This window comes from Pterocles gutturalis, unplaced genomic scaffold (assembly GCF_000699245.1).
Source record: "Pterocles gutturalis isolate BGI_N339 unplaced genomic scaffold, ASM69924v1 scaffold2980, whole genome shotgun sequence".
Lineage (NCBI taxonomy): Eukaryota > Metazoa > Chordata > Aves > Pterocliformes > Pteroclidae > Pterocles > Pterocles gutturalis.
Genome location: NW_010137989.1, coordinates 16,122 through 36,222, shown reverse-complemented (window position 1 = coordinate 36,222; position 20,101 = coordinate 16,122). Strand labels below are relative to the sequence as shown.

Genomic DNA, 20,101 nt, shown 5'->3' with positions numbered 1-20,101 from the left:
AGGATGGCTGCAGGGAAGAGGCTCTCATCTCCACTTAAGCTTGTTATATTTGGGTATTCTTCAAATTCCTGCTTTGTTTTACAGCGTGAATACACTCTGGACTCCTTTTGATGCTTTTTTCCTTAAATTCTGAGTAATTTTAATAAGTAGGTGGCACTTTTTTCCTTTCTGTTGAGGAATCCGAAGTCACGAAGCAGAGGAATTTCATTCTGTTTACTGCTGAAATGCTGATGCTATGGGGCTTTTCAGCGATTCATAAAGTGCTTTGTAGCAAGTAAAAAATGCAGTGAATGCTCTGTTCAATTAAAATGTCAGGAAGAATAAAACAAGATGAATTTAAATATCTAAATGAGTTTGCTTAAGATAACAGGGTTAATGCCATACTTGCAAAATGTGCTATAACATTTATTGCTGGATAGGAGACCTGTTTTTCACCTGCAGTCCCTCTGCAGATGCTTAGGACAGCAGCACGCGCCGTATTAGAGGTGAAGCTTTTGATTTGAAGACTTGCCTGTCCCTAAGGGCCTGGGTCCTTGCTTAGTATCCATCGTCCTCCGGTTTTTCTTAGCATCTCCTGTCCTTAGCCCAGTCCTTGAATAAAATGAGGCCTGGCTGTTGGGTGGTATGACCCTTTACAGGGCAGTAACAATTAATTCCATCCCTCTCTTTTAATAGAGGTTCGGATCTCTGCGGTTGAAGCTCTCTGTATGTTGGCTCAGTCCTCACCTTCTTTTGCGGAGAAGTGCCTGGATTTTTTGGTTGACATGTTTAATGATGAAATTGAGGAGGTGAGATTGCAGTCAATACACACCATGAGAAAAATTTCCAACAACATCACGCTGCGGGAAGACCAGCTGGATACTGTGTTAGCCGTCTTGGAGGTAAGAAATTCTCGAGGAGGGAAAAAATGTGTTTAATTTTAAAATGCTAATCAGCCCTTTCTTCTGAGCTGAAACAGTCGACCTTTTTTGTTGTTGTTTTCTCTTCTTTAAAGGCTCCCAAAGGCTGCTAATGTCTAGTAGCTTCTAATCTCCAGGACAACAGAATTACTTTTGAAATAAGATGGATTTTGGATAAAAACTCTTCACTTGATCACTGTGCTGTTGCCTCGTGTTATTTCCCTTTCTCTTTGTTTTGTGGTCCAGCACTCTGCACCACTTCATGCTGAGTACAACTTCATTTTCCTTCTGTTTCCTTTGTTCAGCTGCTTTGGCAGCAGAGCCAGGGCACAGGCCTGAGGTCTCTCTTCTGGCTGTTCAGGGGGTTTATTAGCAGTAAAGTTTTGGCCTTTCCCAACCAGTCAGTGCTCAGCCAGGATCCTGGGGACAGTGTGAGTCCGCTGCCGTTCCTGGTTGACAGGGATGATCCAGGAAGGGGAAGAGGTTTCACCTCTATGACCAGTGCTGTCCGAAACTGCTTCCCCCCAGACCTGATTTATTTGCTGAGTTACAGCCCTTGAGGCGTGGATTTTTGGATTCTGCCACATGTGGTAGGCAAGCTTCTGGTTCTTTTGGGTAGTGTCGCAGCCTCGGTTGGTGCTGCAAATCTACAATTTATGTCTTTTCACCTGCTGTTTGCTTGACCCAGGGCAAGAGTGGCTTCTTTCAGTTGTGCCCCAGGAAGAAGCAACCTAACCACCCTATTTTATCAGTCTAACAAATGCTATGGAACATGGTCTGAATTTGCAAACACAGCAACGAATTTTAGGCGCCTCAGATTTTTATGTAGTTGATTTATGTTTGTTCAAGCTGAGGACTTGTGCATCAAGGTATAAAAACATTGTAGTTAGACTGGGGTTCTGTCTTACACTTCTGTGCTGACTTATCATGGATGATAAATCATACATGTATTATAAAATTTATTTTATTTTCATATATTAGGGTAGTAAAGTGTGAGAGTGATTGACATTTTAATGGATTTGTGTGATTCTGAAGGGTGTTTGCTTGCTTTCTGTAAAATCATAGAATCATATCACAGAATGGTTTGGGTTGGAAGGGATCTTAAAGACCAACCCCCCTGCCATGGGCAGGGACACCTCCCACTATCCCAGGTTGCCCAAAGCCTCATCCAGCCTGGCCTTGAACCCCTCCAGGGATGGGGCATCTACAGCTTCTCTGGGCAACCTGGGCTACTGCCTCACCACCCTCACAAGAAAACATTTCTTCCTAATATCTGATCTAAATCTACCCTCTCTCAGCTTGGAACCATTACCCCTTGTCCTGTCACTGCACTCCCATCTTCCAGTACCAAAATAAAGGATATGGAAAAATAACATTAACTTTGGTGCCTAAATTTGTTCCGAGAATGTGAATATGGAACAGTTGGGTGCAGGGATAACTTCTGTTTTTACCCCACTGCTTTGACTTTATCTGAATAACTCTCCCAGCTACTCTTTGCTTTTCTGACCAGGCTTAGGATTCTGTTTTCCCTGTTGATCTCTGTTTCTGTTGAGTTGTGCTCCTCTCTGTTCCTTCATAGACTTTTGCCTTGTGTGCTTCCATACAGCCCTTCCAGTGGTTTGTGCAATTCACCTGGAGTATTTCATCTCCTTCATGATTTAATTCCAGTCCTTAGTGTACGTCTTCTCTTTTGGTCGTAGTCTGCCTTCCACCACCAAAAATAAGGAAGAGCAGAGCAGCCCTGCTGTGCTTTTCTCCTTTATCTTTTGTGTGTGTTGGCCATCATTTAAGAGCCTTTACTGCTTTTTTCTTCTGTTGTGTACAGCAATGATGAATGAACTGTTGATACTTAGCAAACTATAATTAAAAAAAGAAAAAAAATCCACCACTGAAATGCATCCGGTTCTTGTATCCTGTCAGATTTTCACACTATCCAGCAGTGCCACACAAATGCTGATAGCAAGGAAGTATAATACATTGATAGGGAACAGCAAGGTGTTTTTTGCCAGAAGGAATGTCATTAATTAAGCTGTAGTTCAGCCACTGCACTTCTGAAAATCCTGCTTGGAGAGTGCGTAAGCTCCGCTGTAAGTCACCCTGGCCTGAAAAATAAAATGGTGTAATGTGACTTTAGAAGTGGTACCTTAGGGATCTCCTGCAATCATAACAAAGCTCCTGACCCAACTTGTAAGAGTGTGGTGTTTTTTTTTTTGTGGTTTTTTTTGTGGGTTTTTTTTTTGTTATTGACTGTCTATAAACCCATAGTTAGGTCAAGTTCTTTTATCCTGTAGACGATATCAGTTAATCGAGTCTGTTCTTGGCACTTACACAAACCCTCTGGAGGCTGGTGACTGGGTTCAAGGCTTGTGGAATTGAGCTTCAACTGTTGAATGATAAAAGCCTTCTCCAAAGAGGTCGAAACAACCTTTTGGTGATTGTTCTGCTGAGTTACTTAGCACTTTCCATTTTTGTCATTGCCTATGCCCAAGGGTAACAGCATCACCCAAAGCAGAGATTCTTGCTCTGCCTGAGCAGGTGAGCGGTGAAGCAGTTCCCGTTCATTCCAGTAAATGAAGCACGTGGGTGGATGAGACCAGCAGGAAACCCTGCAGCAGTTTCTTGCTCTGTACTTCATCTGTGCTTAGCTATGATAACTAGAAACCTTTGCTGTTTTTCAGATGCCTCTAGTATTAATTCAGCCAAGGAACAGGAACCGCTGCCTTTAAAGTAAATGCAAATGCAGGTATATCTTCTCTCTCAGCACCCAAAGGTGTCTGTGTTGGTTTTTTTTTTAAGGATTCTTCAAGGGACATTCGGGAAGCACTTCATGAACTGTTGTGTTGCACCAATGTCTCGACTAAAGAAGGCATCCATCTTGCACTGGTGGAGCTGCTGAAGAACCTAACTAAATATCCCACAGACAGAGAATCCATATGGAAGTGAGTGTGCTCAGCGTCCTCGTGTGTCTACTTATTTTCCTGTTCTTCTTAGTAATTGAGGCGTTAGGTGAATATTGAGCTGGCTAAGGAGGTAACAGGTATTGCAGGTATACAATGCTGTTATTCTATATGTATTTGGAATAGTGGCTATACTGAGCATTGTACATACCCATGACTGATGTAGAAACTCTGTATTGTTCTTGTTTGTTGATACTTGTACTGGGAATCCAGAACTGGTGACCACTCCTGGAAATAGCTCTCTATTATAAGCACTCAAAACATTCCTACAAAAGAGGAATTCAACCTTCAGTTTAAAACCTCATCTCTTAGAATCATAGAATCACAGAGTGGTTTGGGTTGGAAGGGACCTTAAAGATCATCTCGTTCCACCCCCCTGCCATGGGCAGGGACACCTCCCACTAGCCCAGGTTGCTCAAAGCCTCATCCAGCCTGGCCTTGAACACCTCTAGGGATGGGGCAATCTCTTCAATGCAGCTAATGTTTTGTGCTTGACACTGCGTTAAATAGGAACATTTACCTGCAGTTGATCGTATCAGTTGTGACAAGTGGATTGCCTGTGTGGCATTGTGCTGTTGGAGTGACTTTTCCTGGCTGAAAAACAGTAATGAACATTTATGTGGGTTTTTTTGGTTGTTCAGTGGAAGCAACAAAGGAGGTGATGCTCCAGCACACATGGTTTGAGATGGAATTCTTGGGTATTATTGGAAACACTTATTTTAGTCTGCTTTGTCTTCCAGTGTGCTCTTACATTGTTTTTGGAGTTTGGGGTTTTTGGGTTTTGTTATTTGGTTGGGTTTTTACCTCTTTACTCCCTTATTTCTGAAGAAGAAAATACGCTCATTTGTTAGCATTTAGTATGAAAGCTTTTCTTGGCTTGTACAGCTCCGGGTGTTAAGTATTTCTGGGGCAATTTAAGTAAAAAATTTTTGTTACTGCTACTTTTTCAAGCTGTCTTCTCAGTTTTCTTGGATCCTACCAAATATTAATGCAAATACTCAGCCATGAAGAGACACTGTTTCCATGAGTTTGCCCCTATGCTTGGACAGCAAGATTTTGATGCCAACCAGCGCCTCAAAGTGCTCCTGCAACATAAAGTAATAAAGCTTTAAAATGTTGTATTTTGCAATCTACGTGTTTACTAAGAAATATTTCAATCTGTGTCTTTTCAGATGCTTGAAGTTCTTGGGCAGCAGGCATCCCACTTTGGTGCTGCCGTTAGTCCCGGAGCTGCTGAGCACACATCCGTTCTTTGACACTCCAGAACCAGACATGGACGACCCAGCCTGTATCTTTCATGAAGCCAGTTGATAGAATTCATAGAATCATAGAATCATTCAGGTTGGAAAAGACGTCAAGGATCATCAAGTCCAACCAATTGTTTTGATTGTGATAGATTTTATTCATATTTTTCTGCTGCTCACATTTGTTAAACCGTTTCGAACTGTAGCAGAGAACCCTGTAGCTATTTCTGAATCCCTTTGCCACTTAGTTTTATTACTCAGCAAGCGATGGAGTAACTGTTATCTGGAACCATCTTCATAAATGCCAGTGTGGTAGAATTGGCTGGGTTTTATGCTGTGATGAGTAATCTGTTTATCAAGCAATTTGTCAAGGTTTAGGCTTTGCGGATGAGTCCTTTGATGTGAAAACATTTGTCAAGTTTGCACTGATTTTGAGGATGCTTTAGCTTTTAAATAGGAAGAATGGTTATCCTTGGCTGTTTTCTTTTTTGGTAAAACTTCTGCTATCCTCGCAGTTGTGCAGTGTATAGAGCAGCACCATCTCTTAGCCCAGCAGTGGCTGAATCCCCATAATGCCATAGATTTATCATCTTTTTGAAATAATTCCAAAACAGAAATCCTTATGTTAATGTTAGCTTTTCTGGTGCTTTAGAATACAAACTATTATTGTTATACCCTTATCCTTAACAATAGGAGATGCCTTGGAAATGTGAAATACCCTTTTTCCATTGTTCATTCTCCTTGCTTCCCTTCTGTGCAGCTGCAGAATGTAATGTTATTTCTGATACATGCTGAGCGATGTTAGACTGGAACAACTCTCTTCCTCTTTGAAGCTGCTCCTTCTTTCTCTCACTAGTCACAGGCCATCAGCTAGTACTTCTATACAGATTAAATAAATACCTTGTGAGAATTGAAAAGGGCTAGAATCAGATGGAGAGAAAGATAATCCCTAATTAGATAGCTGAGAAATAATTGGAGTAAATTTGCCCTATGAGTTGAGAATTGAAGGAACACTGTGGCAGGGAGAAAGCTGTTGTTTAGCTCAATGTACCTTCTCGTCCTGAACCAAAAAATATTATTTGAGAGAAAGTTCTGGAGGTAACTTGCCACCAAATTTTATGGAGATAAATTATGTGAAAGACAGACCTGGGAGCCAGAAGCTAGAAGGTAGAACTGAATGGTGTGTTTCTAGTGTAAACTGTTAACTAAAAATATAATTTTGTTTTATTCAAAGCACTGAACAAATTTGAATCGGATTAGTTGAATAGCTTCAGCTGAAAATTTGGAAGAATTTTGCGCAAACAGGAGAAGTTGGTTCGTTAAGTGGAAGCTGGGCAGTAGAAGATTTTTCAGGAGGTGAGAAGCATGGGTACAGTCCCTTGTGCGGCTGAACCTACTTCTTCCCTGTGCAGGCGAGAGCCCAGGTGATCACAGGCTTTGCAGTGGGATCCTTTTACACTCCCCTGTTAGAGATCTAATGCTTGAGGTCACCCTCTTACTGGTGAGTGCCCCAGCCTCTGGGCTAACTGATTAAAGCCTTTAGTATTTCTCTGGCACTCAGATTGTGAAAATGGGTTTTCTATTCCAGAATTACCTTCCCATGTTTGATTCTTTAGTTTAAGTCTAAGAGGGATGTTTTTCAAGCCATCACAGGAAATGCAGCAATTTTTCAAAGAGTTGGGGGAAAATGTTTAATTTTAGGTGGTGTTTGCATACCAAACTGGTAAGCACAGTGTAAGCTTTGAGGAAGAGAGAAACTCCACCTGATGAGCGTGTTCTGTATTTATAATTCCTGGTTCCTATCTTTTATGTTGCCAGTGTTGGTGGTAACATCCTTCCTCCAATATGGCCCATCCTGTAATGTTTGTGCTTTGTACTCGGTTTTCATCTGCTCAGGCAGCTGCCTCTTTGGGTTTTGCTCAACATTCTCCAACTGTAAAGAACTTCCCAAACAATCTCTAGGAAAGAAAGGGTTGTTGAGTTGTTGTTTTAACTCGCCATCCCCAAGGAGCTCTTCTTGCTGTCGTTTATTTTTTCTTTAACAATCCATTTCAATAGACATTGCTGTTCTGGTTCTGATTTTTAACGCTGCTAAAAGTTGCCCAACAATGCCTGCCCTGTTCTCGGATCATACATTCAGACATTACGCCTATCTTCGGGACAGTCTCTCTCATCTGGTCCCTCCATTAAGAGTAAGTTGAACCAGTTGGGTTTGCATTTGGGCACTCTGTTATGAATATTGCTGCTCTCTTCCATGTCTATCAGTGTGTAACACTTCCACTCTAAAATTTTTTTCTCCCAAGTTCCAAGTGAATGAATATTAAAATGTACATTAAGTAACAAAAGCCAAATATTGTTACAATACAGATTTTGTAATATTTTGGGGAGAATAATAACATTATTGCTCTCAGGAGAGAATAGCACATAGTTTGCTGGTTAGGAAAGAATCCTGGGAGGGCAGGATTCCTGGGAGCTTTCTGGAGCTCTGACTGTGTGGGGAAGGGGAGAAGCCTTTGTAGATCCTCCTACATTGGACTTTTGTCCTATCGAGTGGTTTACTCTGGGGTGAGATGTGTTCCCTGCTGCTTTGAAGCTTGTTTTTCCTGCATGGAAGTACAGGTGGGAATGAAGTTGGTTGTAAGTCTTACTACAGTTCATAAAATGAAGTGTGGTTTGTGTGGTCTTGGACTTCCCAGTGCCATTGTTAACAGATGAGGAAGATGTTTCCCTTAAAGTGATGTTGAAGTTAAACCTGAAGATCTCTAGCTGTAAGTGGATGACAAAGTGGAGAGTATTAACTAACAAAGATAAAAGATGAAGACTTGAAATCCTTAATATAAATTTTGAATTTGAGAAATAAAGCAGAGCTCTCAATTGATAGTTGGTAAATGTTGTGGCCACATTTTGCAATGTTGTTATTTGTGTTAGACTTTTCAGTATGCGTGTTTCTTCTTGCTTAGTTGCCAGGTAGAAAGCTGGTGTCCTCCCCAGTCTCTCCCAGTATTACACCGCATGAAGATCCTTCCCAGCAGTTCTTGCATCAAAGCCTGGAGAGAGTTTACAACCTGCAGCACCTTGACCCGCAGGGCATACAGGAGCTGCTGGAATTTACCATCCGGTAAGGCTGCAAGCTGACCTGTTCGTGGGAAGATCCGTTACGATTCCCAGTTTCTCTGAAGCAGGTGCTTTGCTTCTGAATATCAGCGTTGGACTTTGCCATCAGGCACTTAGTCTGAGCCGCCTTCTAGAGAGCATTGGGATAAAACAGCCTGTTTGAAACAAAACTGGGGGTCTCAGCTCTGGCTCTGCCCCACTGAATAATCTGTGTGGGTCTTGAGGGAACACCTTTCCAGAGCACGGTAAGAGTCAGGTAATGGTGCTGCACTTGGACTGTTCGCTTGTGGTAAAATACGCTTTTGTTTTTTAAGGGTGACAGCCTTGTGTGTCACTCTTAGTTCTCTGTCTCTGTATAAGGCCCTCATTTTGATCATATTATTTTTAATGTATGTACAAAGGGGTTTTTTGTTTTCATTTTTTTGAGAAGAGAGAGGTTGTCCCCTTTGCTTCTCCAATTTCCACATCCTGTGGCCTTTCATCCAGCACGAGAGGACCTGCTTCTGGTGCTTTGTTGGGTTCTTAGCACCAGTCCCGTTTATAAAGGACTTTGGTGTTCTTCGTCAGTTTGAAAATCAAAGAGATTTTCCTGGAGCAGACAGTATTACTGCGTGTTGCTGTCTGCTGTTGTATAGATAAGGGGGTACAGGATAGCTTCTAGATGTGGGTTTTATGCTTCCATTTCATCTCTGGACTGATTCACACAAATGAAACACTTGAAAAAGATCCTTCCAGTATGATTCCTCTCCTTGTAAAGAGGAAAAGAGCCTTATTTTGAGAGTTAGAAAAACAATCTAAAATGCTTTGTTTGGAATATAGAATTCCAAAAAGCTTTATTTTTTTTTTTCCTTCCTCCAAAATAGCTGCCTCTTGTGTATGTGTAGCTGTAAATCGTTTTCACACCCACCTGCAGTGAAAAAAAAAAAGTGTGTTCCTCACTGAAAACCCAACTGTGGGAACTTTATGGTTTGTCCTCAGCTGTTTTGAAGCTACTATGTGCAGCCTAAAAGATCTGAAAGCATTTAATGCACTAAACACTTGAAACAGGTGATCTCTTGGCAGAGCATCCAGAATCTTACAGGCACAATGAAGGTCTGGAAACCTCACAGGCTGTGAATGTTTTCGATTTTGAGTGTAGGAATCGTGCTGGAGAGGGCTGCATGCGTAACTTATGTGCAGTGAAGGACAGTAACGCTTTGGAGTTGATGGAAATTCTTAGCTTGGCTTTTTTCCTGCTGGGATCACCCCCCAGGAACCGTACTAAGCCAGGTGATGTTTTCCACCTTTAAAAGGAGGGAGGATTTAAGACAAAACCAAAAGAAGTGTTAAAGGTTATTTTTCAGAGGGCAAGAGTTTCCTGCACCAACAGTTTGGTTGCTGAGAGGAGAGGGACAGAAGAAGCTCACAGCCATGGATTCTGCGGTGGGACATAACTCCCTCCTCCTTTTTCATGACTGTTGTCAGGGGAAGCGGAGCAGACCTCGTGGAGCTGGTGTCTGCTTGGGACTGTGTTTCTAACCACACTGAAGACTGATGCTTTTCCCCCAGGCTCTGCAGCTGAAACTGCAAGACAGGCTTTTCAGCAAATTGGTCTTTGTGGTTTAGTTTCTCCATCTATACAACAGGATTTTTTATTTTTGCCCTTCAGGAATGTTGAAATCTGTTTAAGATTTGTAAGGAAATAGAATTAGTGGAATTGGGAACCATAGAAGACTGGGAAATGGAATATCTGCCTCGCTGCTAGCTGAGGGATGACATCCTGTTCCGCGTTAGCGTGTTGTGATGCATTAAGCATGACATGGGAATTGAGTGCCCAGGAGTTTGTTCTTTTCTCTCTGGGAAAAGATGAAATGGAGTCACTATGTAGGGCTCAGGCTGGCTCTGCTGCTGCTGCTCTGAAGGAAGGCACAGCCTCTCTGCTTAGGAGAGATTTTCTTTGGCTACAAATTATACAGATAATCTCATGGATTTTTTAAAATGTGTCAGTGCTCAGCAGCCTTCTGGTTTGGAAGAGTCAAAGTTTCAGAATCGCATCATAAATGCAAAGATAAATCTAAAACAAAAAGGAAAGGGTCATCTGAAGAAAAGCCATTCTTTTTAACAATACCCTAGGAAATGGGGGAGTGACAATTTTAGTACACTTGGCAAATATACAGAGAAGAGAGGCATGTTGAATCCACATCATCCAACCTATTTTCATTTCTATAACAAAAAATGAGTTTTGTTTTCTTAATACACATTTTTGATGTTAAAATGTCTCTAAGAGTAGAGAACTAAAGCCTTTTTGGGTTCCATTAACAATTTTTTTTTTTTTTGTGAAGTTAAAAGCTGCTTTTATTGCTGTAGGATTTCACAGAAATACTTATACCAGACATCACACAACAGCTAGTTGGGCAAATATCAGTGCATCAGATTTCAGCTTGTATTAAAAAGGCAGCTAAATTTCAAATATGCTCGTTTGTGTCAGCCTGACATGTTCCAAACAACCTTTCCTAGCCAACATGAAGAGTTAGATTTCCCAGCAGGGTAACGCAAATGGGTCGTTAGCTGCTGGAGAAGTCTGGAGCGTTTTAAGTTAAATCTGGAACTGCTACACTGTATGGTTCCCATAGGGTTGCAGAGTAACGTGGGTTGACAGCCTTACTGCTTCCACTGCTGGGCTCGTGTCAGCCTCCAGGAAGAAAGGAGATGCCAAGTCCCAAGGTGCAAACTGGTTTGTAGCGCGTGTTTTGCCACTGTTTGTGCTGCTTACTCTTAAGGATAAGAAAAAAAAAAAAAAAGATGCAGAAATACCTGGCTTCATCGTTGCTGTTGCTGAGTGCATTAAATTAACCTCCTTGCTGTATCAATGTTGTTTTTTCTTTTTTTTTTTCCCCATGCTTCAGTGATCTTCAGAGGCTTGGAGAGCTGCAGTCAGAACTGGCAGGGATGGCAGATTTCACTGCAACTTACCTTCAGTGTCAGCTGCTCCTCATCAAGGTTTGATTTCATCTGGGGTTTTTTGGGCTGTTCTTCAAAAATGCCTTCAGTCCATCATTGTGGTGTACTTTCACATTTTGATGTTCGTGCTGAAAACTGATGTATGATGAAAGCGCAGGCTCCATGGGTTTCTGATATTCTTGCTTCCCTTCTGTGGCAAATAATTTATGCAGTAACTTTGCCAATGAGTACGCCAGTGCAGATCTCTGCTGTTGTACCCAGGGCTTATGTTGGTTCATGTGCATTTTGCCAGTGCAGGGTTTATTTTCTGACAGAAATCACAATGGAGGCAACTACTCTGTAGCCTTTTATGATACAAGAGTAACTTTTCTCTGCTAGTGGCCACTGGAATGCTTCTTGCTAAACTACTGCTATAAGTGGAGGTTTTATAGACAATATTTTGTAGACAGCCTTTGTGTGTATTTATAGAACAATATGTATTTTTGGGGGCCTTGGTTCCCCAAAAGGATTTAAAAAATTTAAAAGCACAAAAGACATCTTTGGCCAGCTTTTTCAACCAACCTGTTGGCAGACTGCTGAGACACAGGGGATCTTCCCTGTTCCCAAGCCCATCTAGAGTGTTAGAATGTTTAGACCGAACTGGGCATTTATCATTTCATGGTTTTCTTCTGTAGGCTTTGCAGGAGAAGTTGTGGAACGTGGCAGCTCCTCTGTACCTGAAACAGAATGCGTTAGCATCCGCTGCAGCAAAACAGGTGAGGTAGAAGCATCCAGGTCTGCGTGGAGGCAAGTCCTCGGATATGAGCCCTTGTTTGGCTGTGCGACAATAGTACGGTTCTAATGTTCCACTGCCATGGTCTGTCCATGTCAATTTTAGTTCCACAAAGTGAAGTAATTTCTCTCGTCTTCAAAAAATGAGTGGTGAGTGCTGGAGGCTCATGAGAACTGTGAGAAGGTAAATATCACACCCATCTTCCAGAAGAGCAAGAAAGAAGAGCCGGAAAACTGTGGGCTGCTTGTACTCACCTCACTTCTGGGGAAGGATATGGACCAAAAAAAGCTGTTTCTAAACAAGTGAAGGTCAACAAGGTCATTTGGAACAGCCAGAATGCATTTCCCAAGGGCAAATGATGCCTGACCAACATCGTTGCTGTCTGTGAGGGGTCTGGTGCTCTGAACAAGGGGAGGGCAGTCTTATCTCTTGGCTTTAGCAAAGCCTTTCATGCAGTCTCCCATCATTTCTTTTTCACCAAACTGGCAAGATTCTCCCTGAATAAGTGGGTGATAAGGCTCCTCTAAATTGAGGAGGCAGTTGGTACGCTGGAGGGCATGGCTGCTGTTCAGGCTGGGGAACTGGGGTGACAGGAACTTCATGATGGGGATCCTGGTGGACAACTCGTTGAACATGAGGCAGTAAAGAAGGCCAACTGCATGCTCGGCTGTCCAGGGATGAGACAGATCCAGACTGCTCTGGACAGGAGGCAATGGCCATAAGTTAGAATAGGAGAAATTCTGATGAGATATAAGGAAAAAAAATATTACTGTAAGGGTGGTTAAATGCTGGAACAGGTTCCCCAGAGAGGTGGGGGGAATCTCCATCCTTGGAAATGTTCACAGCTTGACGTCACCCTGAGTAACTGTATCTAATGAGACCTGCTCTGAGCAGGGGGCCAGGCTAGATGACTTCTGGAGGTCCCACCCAACTTGGATTATTCTGATTTTGGGATGTAGAAATTATCTGATCCTGGAAAAACTGAAGCTAAGCCCTAAAAAAAAAAAAAAAGGTGAAAGAGAAAGCAAGCTATTAAATAACCCAGAGACAAATCCAGGTTAAAAGCAAATTCATGGATCTGCTGGGAAGCCATGCTGACATTTTGAGTCTCCAGTTAATGAAGATGTCATAAGGAGCAGGTACTGCTGTGCATCAAAACCTTTTGTGCCATTGACAGCCATCCCTAGGGATGAGTAGAAATAAAAGCCTATCAGCTTTTTAATTCTTCTCTAATTGAACTGTCTGTCCTGGGTTGTGATTGTGATTGTGCACGTAGATCACTTCCCATCAGTGCAAGATGTTAAACAACTCACAAGTTCTTGGCTTCTATACAGTCACACTGAACTCCACTGTATTAATTTGAGCACTTCTCTTGTCTACTTAAGCCCATATATTCAACAGAAAAAGTACCATGAGTAAACATGTGCAATGTGCTGTTGCAGCTTTTAACTGTGTGTCTGAAACGCCCCAGAATGATGTTTATCTTGCAACAGTTCCCATCTTCAGCTGCAGTCCATGAAGCCTTATTGAATGTAAAGTTGTTTCCAAGAGAACTTTTGTGAAGTATAGCTCCAAAAAATGTAAACCTGAGCAGGACCACTGAGCTTGCTCTGTTTTGCTGCGTATATTTTGTATTCCCAAGTAGCCAGTGGGAGTCAGCAAGTGCTCTACCTGTAGAAATGTAAAATGCAGTGTCAAAAGATAGACTTCCAATGGAGGGAGTGTTTGATTCAGGCCAAATTTCACAAATTATTTCCTTAATATAGCCAAAATAGCCCAGGTTGGATGAGGCTTTGAGCAACCTGGGCTAGTGGGAGGTGTCCCTGCCCATAGCAGGGGGTTGGAACTCGGTGATCTTTAAGGTCCCTTCCAACACAAACCATTCTGTGATTCTAAGATAAGCTTTTAGAACTAGGTGCGACTTTATGCCATGAAGAATTTCCCAAAAGAATAAGACTCATGGATTAATGTGTTCCTCAGTATGAGGAAAAATACCAGAATCTTGTGATCACACAAGAATTTAACAGAGTCTGATGGTTTGTTACCTTTGTTGTGTCTCTCTTGACAGATCTTGGAAGAAACTTATAAAATGGAGTTCATGTACAGCAGTGTGGAAAGCAGACAAGTGGTCATTATTCACCACATGAGACTGCAGGCGAAGGCATTACAGCTTATTGTCACTGCGCGTACCACTAGAGGGTAAGGATGACTTCAGCTTAGTTTCCTCAAGCTTTGTTTAAAAACCAGCAAGGATAAATTAGACGTGAAACATCACGGCATGCCAATAATCATTTGCTAACTTCAGCATTAAGAGCCTTCTTCTGCCTTTGTAGCTGTAGGGTGGCATAGTACTAAATTAGATGACAAAATTATTAGGAAGACATGTTTAAGGGGTTGAGTTCTCTCAGCTATGAACATATAAGTAGGTTGAAAACATTGTAGAGTGTGTCTTAAGAGATTTGGGACCTATTTAAATGAGGAAAGGTTGTTTATCAAAAAATGCATTAACTGTCTTTGCTTCATTAAGCATTAGTTGCTGAGTTTTTACCATCAGTAAATAATTGTCTTTGATCTGCAACTAATATTTGGGTGACTCGGACACAAAATGCTCCTGTGTATGCGTGGCTTAGGTAACGCGAGCGGCTCTCTGTGGTTCTTTTTGGCTGCTGAGGTCAATGAAGTTACCCAAGGGTTTCGGTGGCTGTAGAATTAGAACTTCACTTGGTGGAATTAGAGCAAGGTGGTTAGTCTCCTAATGCGTTTATTTTTGTTTCAAGTTTGTTGCCATCATTTTACTGTGTTGCCATAGAGGTCTATAGTGTGTTTGCCTTCTAACCTATTGTTTTATGGGTGAAAAGTTAATATTTTCTAACAATGGCTTTGCTAACCTAATTAGTGCCTTATGAAAATGATTTTTTTTGTAGGAGGGGGATATGGATGTGGGAAAGGAGATGGCAATTAATTTTTTTTTCTTTCTCATGGGGAACACCTTTATGGCCCCAGAATTGTAAGATGCTTATAGCCATAGAGCCAGTTTTCTTTATTTAAAACTAAAAGAAGGAACGTTATCTTCATTACAGAGTGGAACCCCTTTTTGGAATGTGTGAAAAATTCCTCCAGGAAGTGGATTCCTTTCAGAGGTGAGAAACTCTGTTGCTTCTTTGTTAAAAAGTCTCCCCACCATTGTCTTCAGGGAATATTCTGTTTGTTTGTCATCTCTTCACATCTCCCTTCCCCTGTTGCTGTCTTACATCGAGGACCGCTGTCATGAGATAATGATAAAGCAAGAAGTAAACTCCCTTCTAAATGTGGGATCAACGGAGGAGCTCTCCTTTTCTTTATCACAAAGTTCTAAGTTGTAAATGAGAGAGTGAACTGTCTACGTGCACAAGGTGAGAGTTATCTCGCCCTGGTGTTGACATTTGCTTTGTAGAGCACTCGCCCAGCTGTGCTCTCACTGGGGAGGTGCTTCTTGCAGCTTACGCAAATGGAGATGTCTAAAATAGGTCAGATTAGGGATGCCTGGGTTTTTTCTGTTGACTCAGAAGGGAATTGGATAGCTAGCAGGTATCCAGAGTTGGCTGAGCAGAATTCCATCTCTAGTTCTGATTAAATTCCCATTTATTTGTGGTCCACATGCTTGGCAGTTGTGGCTGGTTAGGTCCCTCCCCATCTCTCCTGTAGCCCCCTTCAGGTACTGGAAAGCCACTATAAGGTCTCCCCGGAGCCTTCTCTTCTCCAGGCTGAACAAGCCCAACTCTCTCAGCCTGTCCTCATAGGGGAGGTGCTTGGACATGTAAAATCCCCATGTCGAGGTTGTGCAGACTCAGGGTGCCAGATTTTAGCTGCACCCCATGACAGAGCAGTTGAAATTTTTTGTGTATGTAGTGGCAGTCCTAGGAACACAAGGATGTGTATTCCTACAAAGCCGCCTTGCCTGTGATTTTTCTCTACTCTTGCCAAGCTGGTGGTAGAGGCTTTGATTTATGGATTATGAACTTCTGTAGAACACCACCAGGATCCTGAAAAAACTCTCACTTCTAGGGCTGTAGGAACTGAAGCTGTTTTGGGCATGTCCGATACTCCTATCCAGGCTTTATAGACTCGACTGCAGGTGAAGATAGAGCACAACACCAAGTTTGATGAGAGGGGAAGAGAGCTCTTTGTTCAAGAGGCTGTTCACCTACACAAGTGGTACATTTTGTTCACCAAATTGCACGAATATTTACCAGGCTTACAAAACTGTGCAGGGTTGTTGGGTAGTAGCCCAATTTTACCTCTATATAAAGAATAAGAAATATCAAATGCTCTTCTTGTGTGAGGCTGTTGACCCAAACTACAGAATGGTTTCTATTCTCTGTTCTAAACCTCTAAAACTAGCTTTTTTTTTTTTCCCTACTGATTGTAGTTTGCTATTAAAATTTCACTCCTCAGATGTAATAAGAAGAAATGTTTTCCTGTGAGGGTGCTGATGAGGCAGTGGCCCAGGTTGCCCAGAGCAGCTGTGGATGCCCCATCCCTGGAGGGGTTCAAGGCCAGGCTGGATGAGGCTTTGGGCAACCTGGGCTAGTGGGAGGTGTCCCTGCCCCTGGCAGGGGGTTGGAATGAGATGAGCTTTAAGGTCTCTTACAAACCATTCTGTGATTCTGTGAATAAATAATACTCTCATAAATATTGGTAGTGAAAAATCATTCTGGAAACTTTGCTGCAGCAGAAGGTCAGACAGTCCGTGTACAGGGTGTGTGGGTTTGTTGGATCCTGTCATGAGTCAGCTCTTTAGCCAGATGAAAGTACACAGCATAAAGAATTAGCCATATGCATGTCTTCCCTGAGAAGTACCAATTTCAAGTTTGCAAGGCAACTAGAGTGGGATTGGTTTTTTTATCCAGCTGGTTTTTTTATGTTGAGACATCGAGATTGAATGCAGAGTACTGGAATTGCCTGTAATCTCATTTAATTAGCACTCCTGCTATCTAAATAGCGTTACAGTTGCACATGCAATCTGAGTGGAGAAATCCCTACAGGATCTGCTTCTCATTAATGTGTTGGTGGTGGGCACCTCAGCATTTCTAGCTCATTTTTTGTGAACCTGGATTTTTTGGCTCTTTATTAATGAAGGATATAAGCTGTGAGACCTGAATAACCCTTGTGGTTTGAACACAAGGTATGGTCCCAACATAACTAGCCAAAATAATCTTGAGACATGCATCAGAAGAGGAATCTGTGTATCTAATTCTGTCATTATAGCTAAATGGATTAAGTAACTTGTATGAAAATAACTGTTGAAAATGTTGCAAAAAAGTATTTTATTTTTAATTTATTCTTAACACAGATGTTTCATCTCTGAGCTCCCCCATATGCAAGGCAGTTTTGTAGATAAATTGCTGGACTTAATGCCCAGACTTGTGACATCCAAGCCGTCGGAAGTGGTCAAGATTCTTCAGACAACACTGCGACAAAGTACCTTCCTCCACCTTCCTCTTCCAGAGCAGGTCAGTTTAACACAGAGAATTAAAATGCAACATCCTTGCCAACTGTCTCTGCATTTGACTAGTTCCTAATTTTCTTCTAGTTCCTAGTTTTCTTCTTTAGGAAGAAATGTTTTCCTGTGAGGGTGGTGAGGCAGTGGCCCAGGTTGCCCAGAGCAGCTGTGGATGCCCCATCCCTGGAGGTGTTCAAGGCCAGGCTGGATGAGGCTTTGGGCAACCTGGGCTAGTGGGAGGTGTCCCTGCTCATGGCAGGGGGTGGAACTGGATGATCTTTAAGGTCCTTTCCAACCTGAACCATTCTATGATTCTATAATATACCATGAAGCTTTCAGGATTCAGGTTTTTGGTCAGTCCCAAGTGTTATTTCTCCCAAGGCTTTCTTCTTCTTACCTGGCATCCTCAGGACTACTGCTAAAAACACAGAAGGCTTAATAATTCCTAGCAGTATCTCAAAGAATCCAAAGTTCATGCACAGTTTCTCCACTAAGAACAGTAATGATTGTCTTTTTTTCTTTCCTCCTCCTGCCTTATTTTTGCCACTGGCTTTGCCCCTCATAGCTCCATAGAGCTACTGCAAATATCATTGAGCCTACCGGTGAATCTGATAACCCTCTGAGGTTTACATCGGGGTTGGTAGTGGCACTGGATGTTGACGCAACTCTGGAACACGTGCAGGATCCCCAGGGAACCGTTAAAGTTCAGGTAAGCAGTCGCTTGACAGAAATACAAACAAGATTGCGTCTTAGGGGGAGTTTGTTTAACGATGCCAATACTTCTAAATTGCAAATAATTGGACACTTTATTAGTAACAGTGTTGGATTTCTGCGTTTTAGCCACACATTCAACTCAGCACACGATACAAGCCGGTTTATGACTTGCGTACAGTTCCTGAGAGTTTGCTTTGGGCGCTTTGATGCTGTTCTGTGCTCCACACATGCTGCTCTCTGCTTTCACGTGCTCTGGGCACGTTACGGACCTGAGCACAAATAAATGCTGGTGAACTTCCAGCTTGTGCAGTGGGAGATGGAGGAGCAAAAGAAGCTGTTCTGAACGGTACAGAAACACGCAGGCTCTCAGCTCTCCGTATTTACGACTTAACTTTCTTCCTGCTGCTGAATCACTAGTTCCAAATGCAGCTGAGGGGGTCGGTGTGGTCCGATGCCAAGTACAATATGCAAATTCACTGCATCACAGAGAAATGAAGACCTCTGTGTACAATGCAGAGGAAGAAACTGATGTCAATGTATTTTTTTTTCACCTGTGCTGTGGGTCTGAGTGGCCAGTGTGTGGCTGTTAAATCTAGGGCAGCTGGACTCCTGGCTCCACATTAAAACACACTTTCCTGCCTTCTGCACTCAAACAGAAAACTCCAAAATAACGCACACTGTGCAAATCCTCAGTCCTGTTCTCATTCAGTTGTTTCATTTTTTTTTTTCCTTCTACAGGTGTTGTATCCAGATGGACAAGCACAACTAATCCATCCTAAACCAGCTGACTTTCGAAATCCTGGTCCTGGAAGGCACAGGCTGATAACTCAGGTTTACCTCTCCCACACAGCCTGGACAGGTAACGCCAGTGATACAAGTTCATGTGACTGTGTGGCTGCACTCCTCTAAGATAGGAGCGTGTCTTGCTTGATCCCAGTCTTCTGGGATCCCCAGGATTCTTGGGAGTTTTGAGGATCCTGGAGTCTCCAGCTGTGGTTGATAACACCCTTAGCGTTGCTCAGATTTCTGTTCTCGCAGCCTTTGTGCATTTCCATCTCCCTGGTTGACAGGGCACTGCTCCACAGGTGACTAGAGGGGCTGCTGGCATTGGAGAGACGGTGTTCGGTACGTGCTGGGGGCTGTGTGTGCAGTTTTCCAGCACTGGGAGCCTTATGTGGGAGCACGTATTCCAGGTGAGGTCAGCTGTTTCTGTGCAGAGCAAGATTAGTTGCAGGAGTCAGCTCTGAATCCTTATTTAAAGTCAAGGAGTCACGGTAAACGGACTCATTGTTAATTCATTGGTTTAGATCTGACCGGTGTTTGAGCAGGGCAGAGAACCTGTGGAACTGTGTGTACTCAACAGCATAATTTCACTGCTGATTAAACTTTCACCCTTTTAATGCCCTAAAAAACGCCCTTTAGCTCTGATGGAATATGTGACTCCAACATTCACGTTCAGTCTCAGTTGGCACACTTCCCCATGAAAGTGCTTCAGTAGCTGGCTCGTGGACTTCAAACAATAAAAGCAGAGGGTATTTGTTTGCAGCTCCCTTTGTCCTGTTTTCTTTTAAACCCTTTACCTTTATTCAAATGTGTTGGGTCTTTTTTCTGAGCAGTTTATTTTCTGAGCAGTTATTAATAGGATTTGATTTTTTTTTTTTGGTTTTTAACCATCAGACTTTTGTTTAGTGCAACGTTCTTTCACGTTCTCCTTTTCATGTAGCACTTCCATGGTGTACTCGTTCCTCCTGTCATCTTTGTTTTGTTTAGGAGAAGAAAAAATGGTATTGTTTCTGTGACTGGAAGTATCTAGATTTTAAGGTTCTTCTTGTACCAGAGGGAGCAGAATCAAGTCCATATTTCTGCTTCTGCAGCGTTCACTGGAAGGGCATTTTCAGTGTGGCCCCAGAGGATTCTGTTCTGGTGTCTCCTCTAGCTGTTATTTGAACTATTGATTTTGACATTGGCTTTTGGGGATA

At 42.5% G+C, this 20,101-nt stretch overlaps 1 protein-coding gene across 1 annotated transcript in view; it reads left to right on the top strand.

Annotated features, from left to right (window-relative positions):
• The window catches only part of INTS4 (integrator complex subunit 4), a gene marked incomplete at its 5' end in the record, with an annotated part of 32,873 nt that overhangs the window by 11,787 nt on the left and 985 nt on the right, over positions 1–20,101 (top strand). Inside the window, 12 exons of the mRNA XM_010082787.1 lie at positions 676–881; positions 3,696–3,838; positions 5,029–5,144; positions 7,159–7,292; positions 8,061–8,218; positions 11,100–11,193; positions 11,829–11,909; positions 13,995–14,125; positions 15,007–15,066; positions 17,259–17,418; positions 17,974–18,117; positions 18,861–18,981. Of these exons, the coding sequence (XP_010081089.1) occupies positions 676–881; positions 3,696–3,838; positions 5,029–5,144; positions 7,159–7,292; positions 8,061–8,218; positions 11,100–11,193; positions 11,829–11,909; positions 13,995–14,125; positions 15,007–15,066; positions 17,259–17,418; positions 17,974–18,117; positions 18,861–18,981 (1,548 nt within the window). The remainder of the gene's footprint in view (positions 1–675; positions 882–3,695; positions 3,839–5,028; positions 5,145–7,158; positions 7,293–8,060; positions 8,219–11,099; positions 11,194–11,828; positions 11,910–13,994; positions 14,126–15,006; positions 15,067–17,258; positions 17,419–17,973; positions 18,118–18,860; positions 18,982–20,101) is intronic.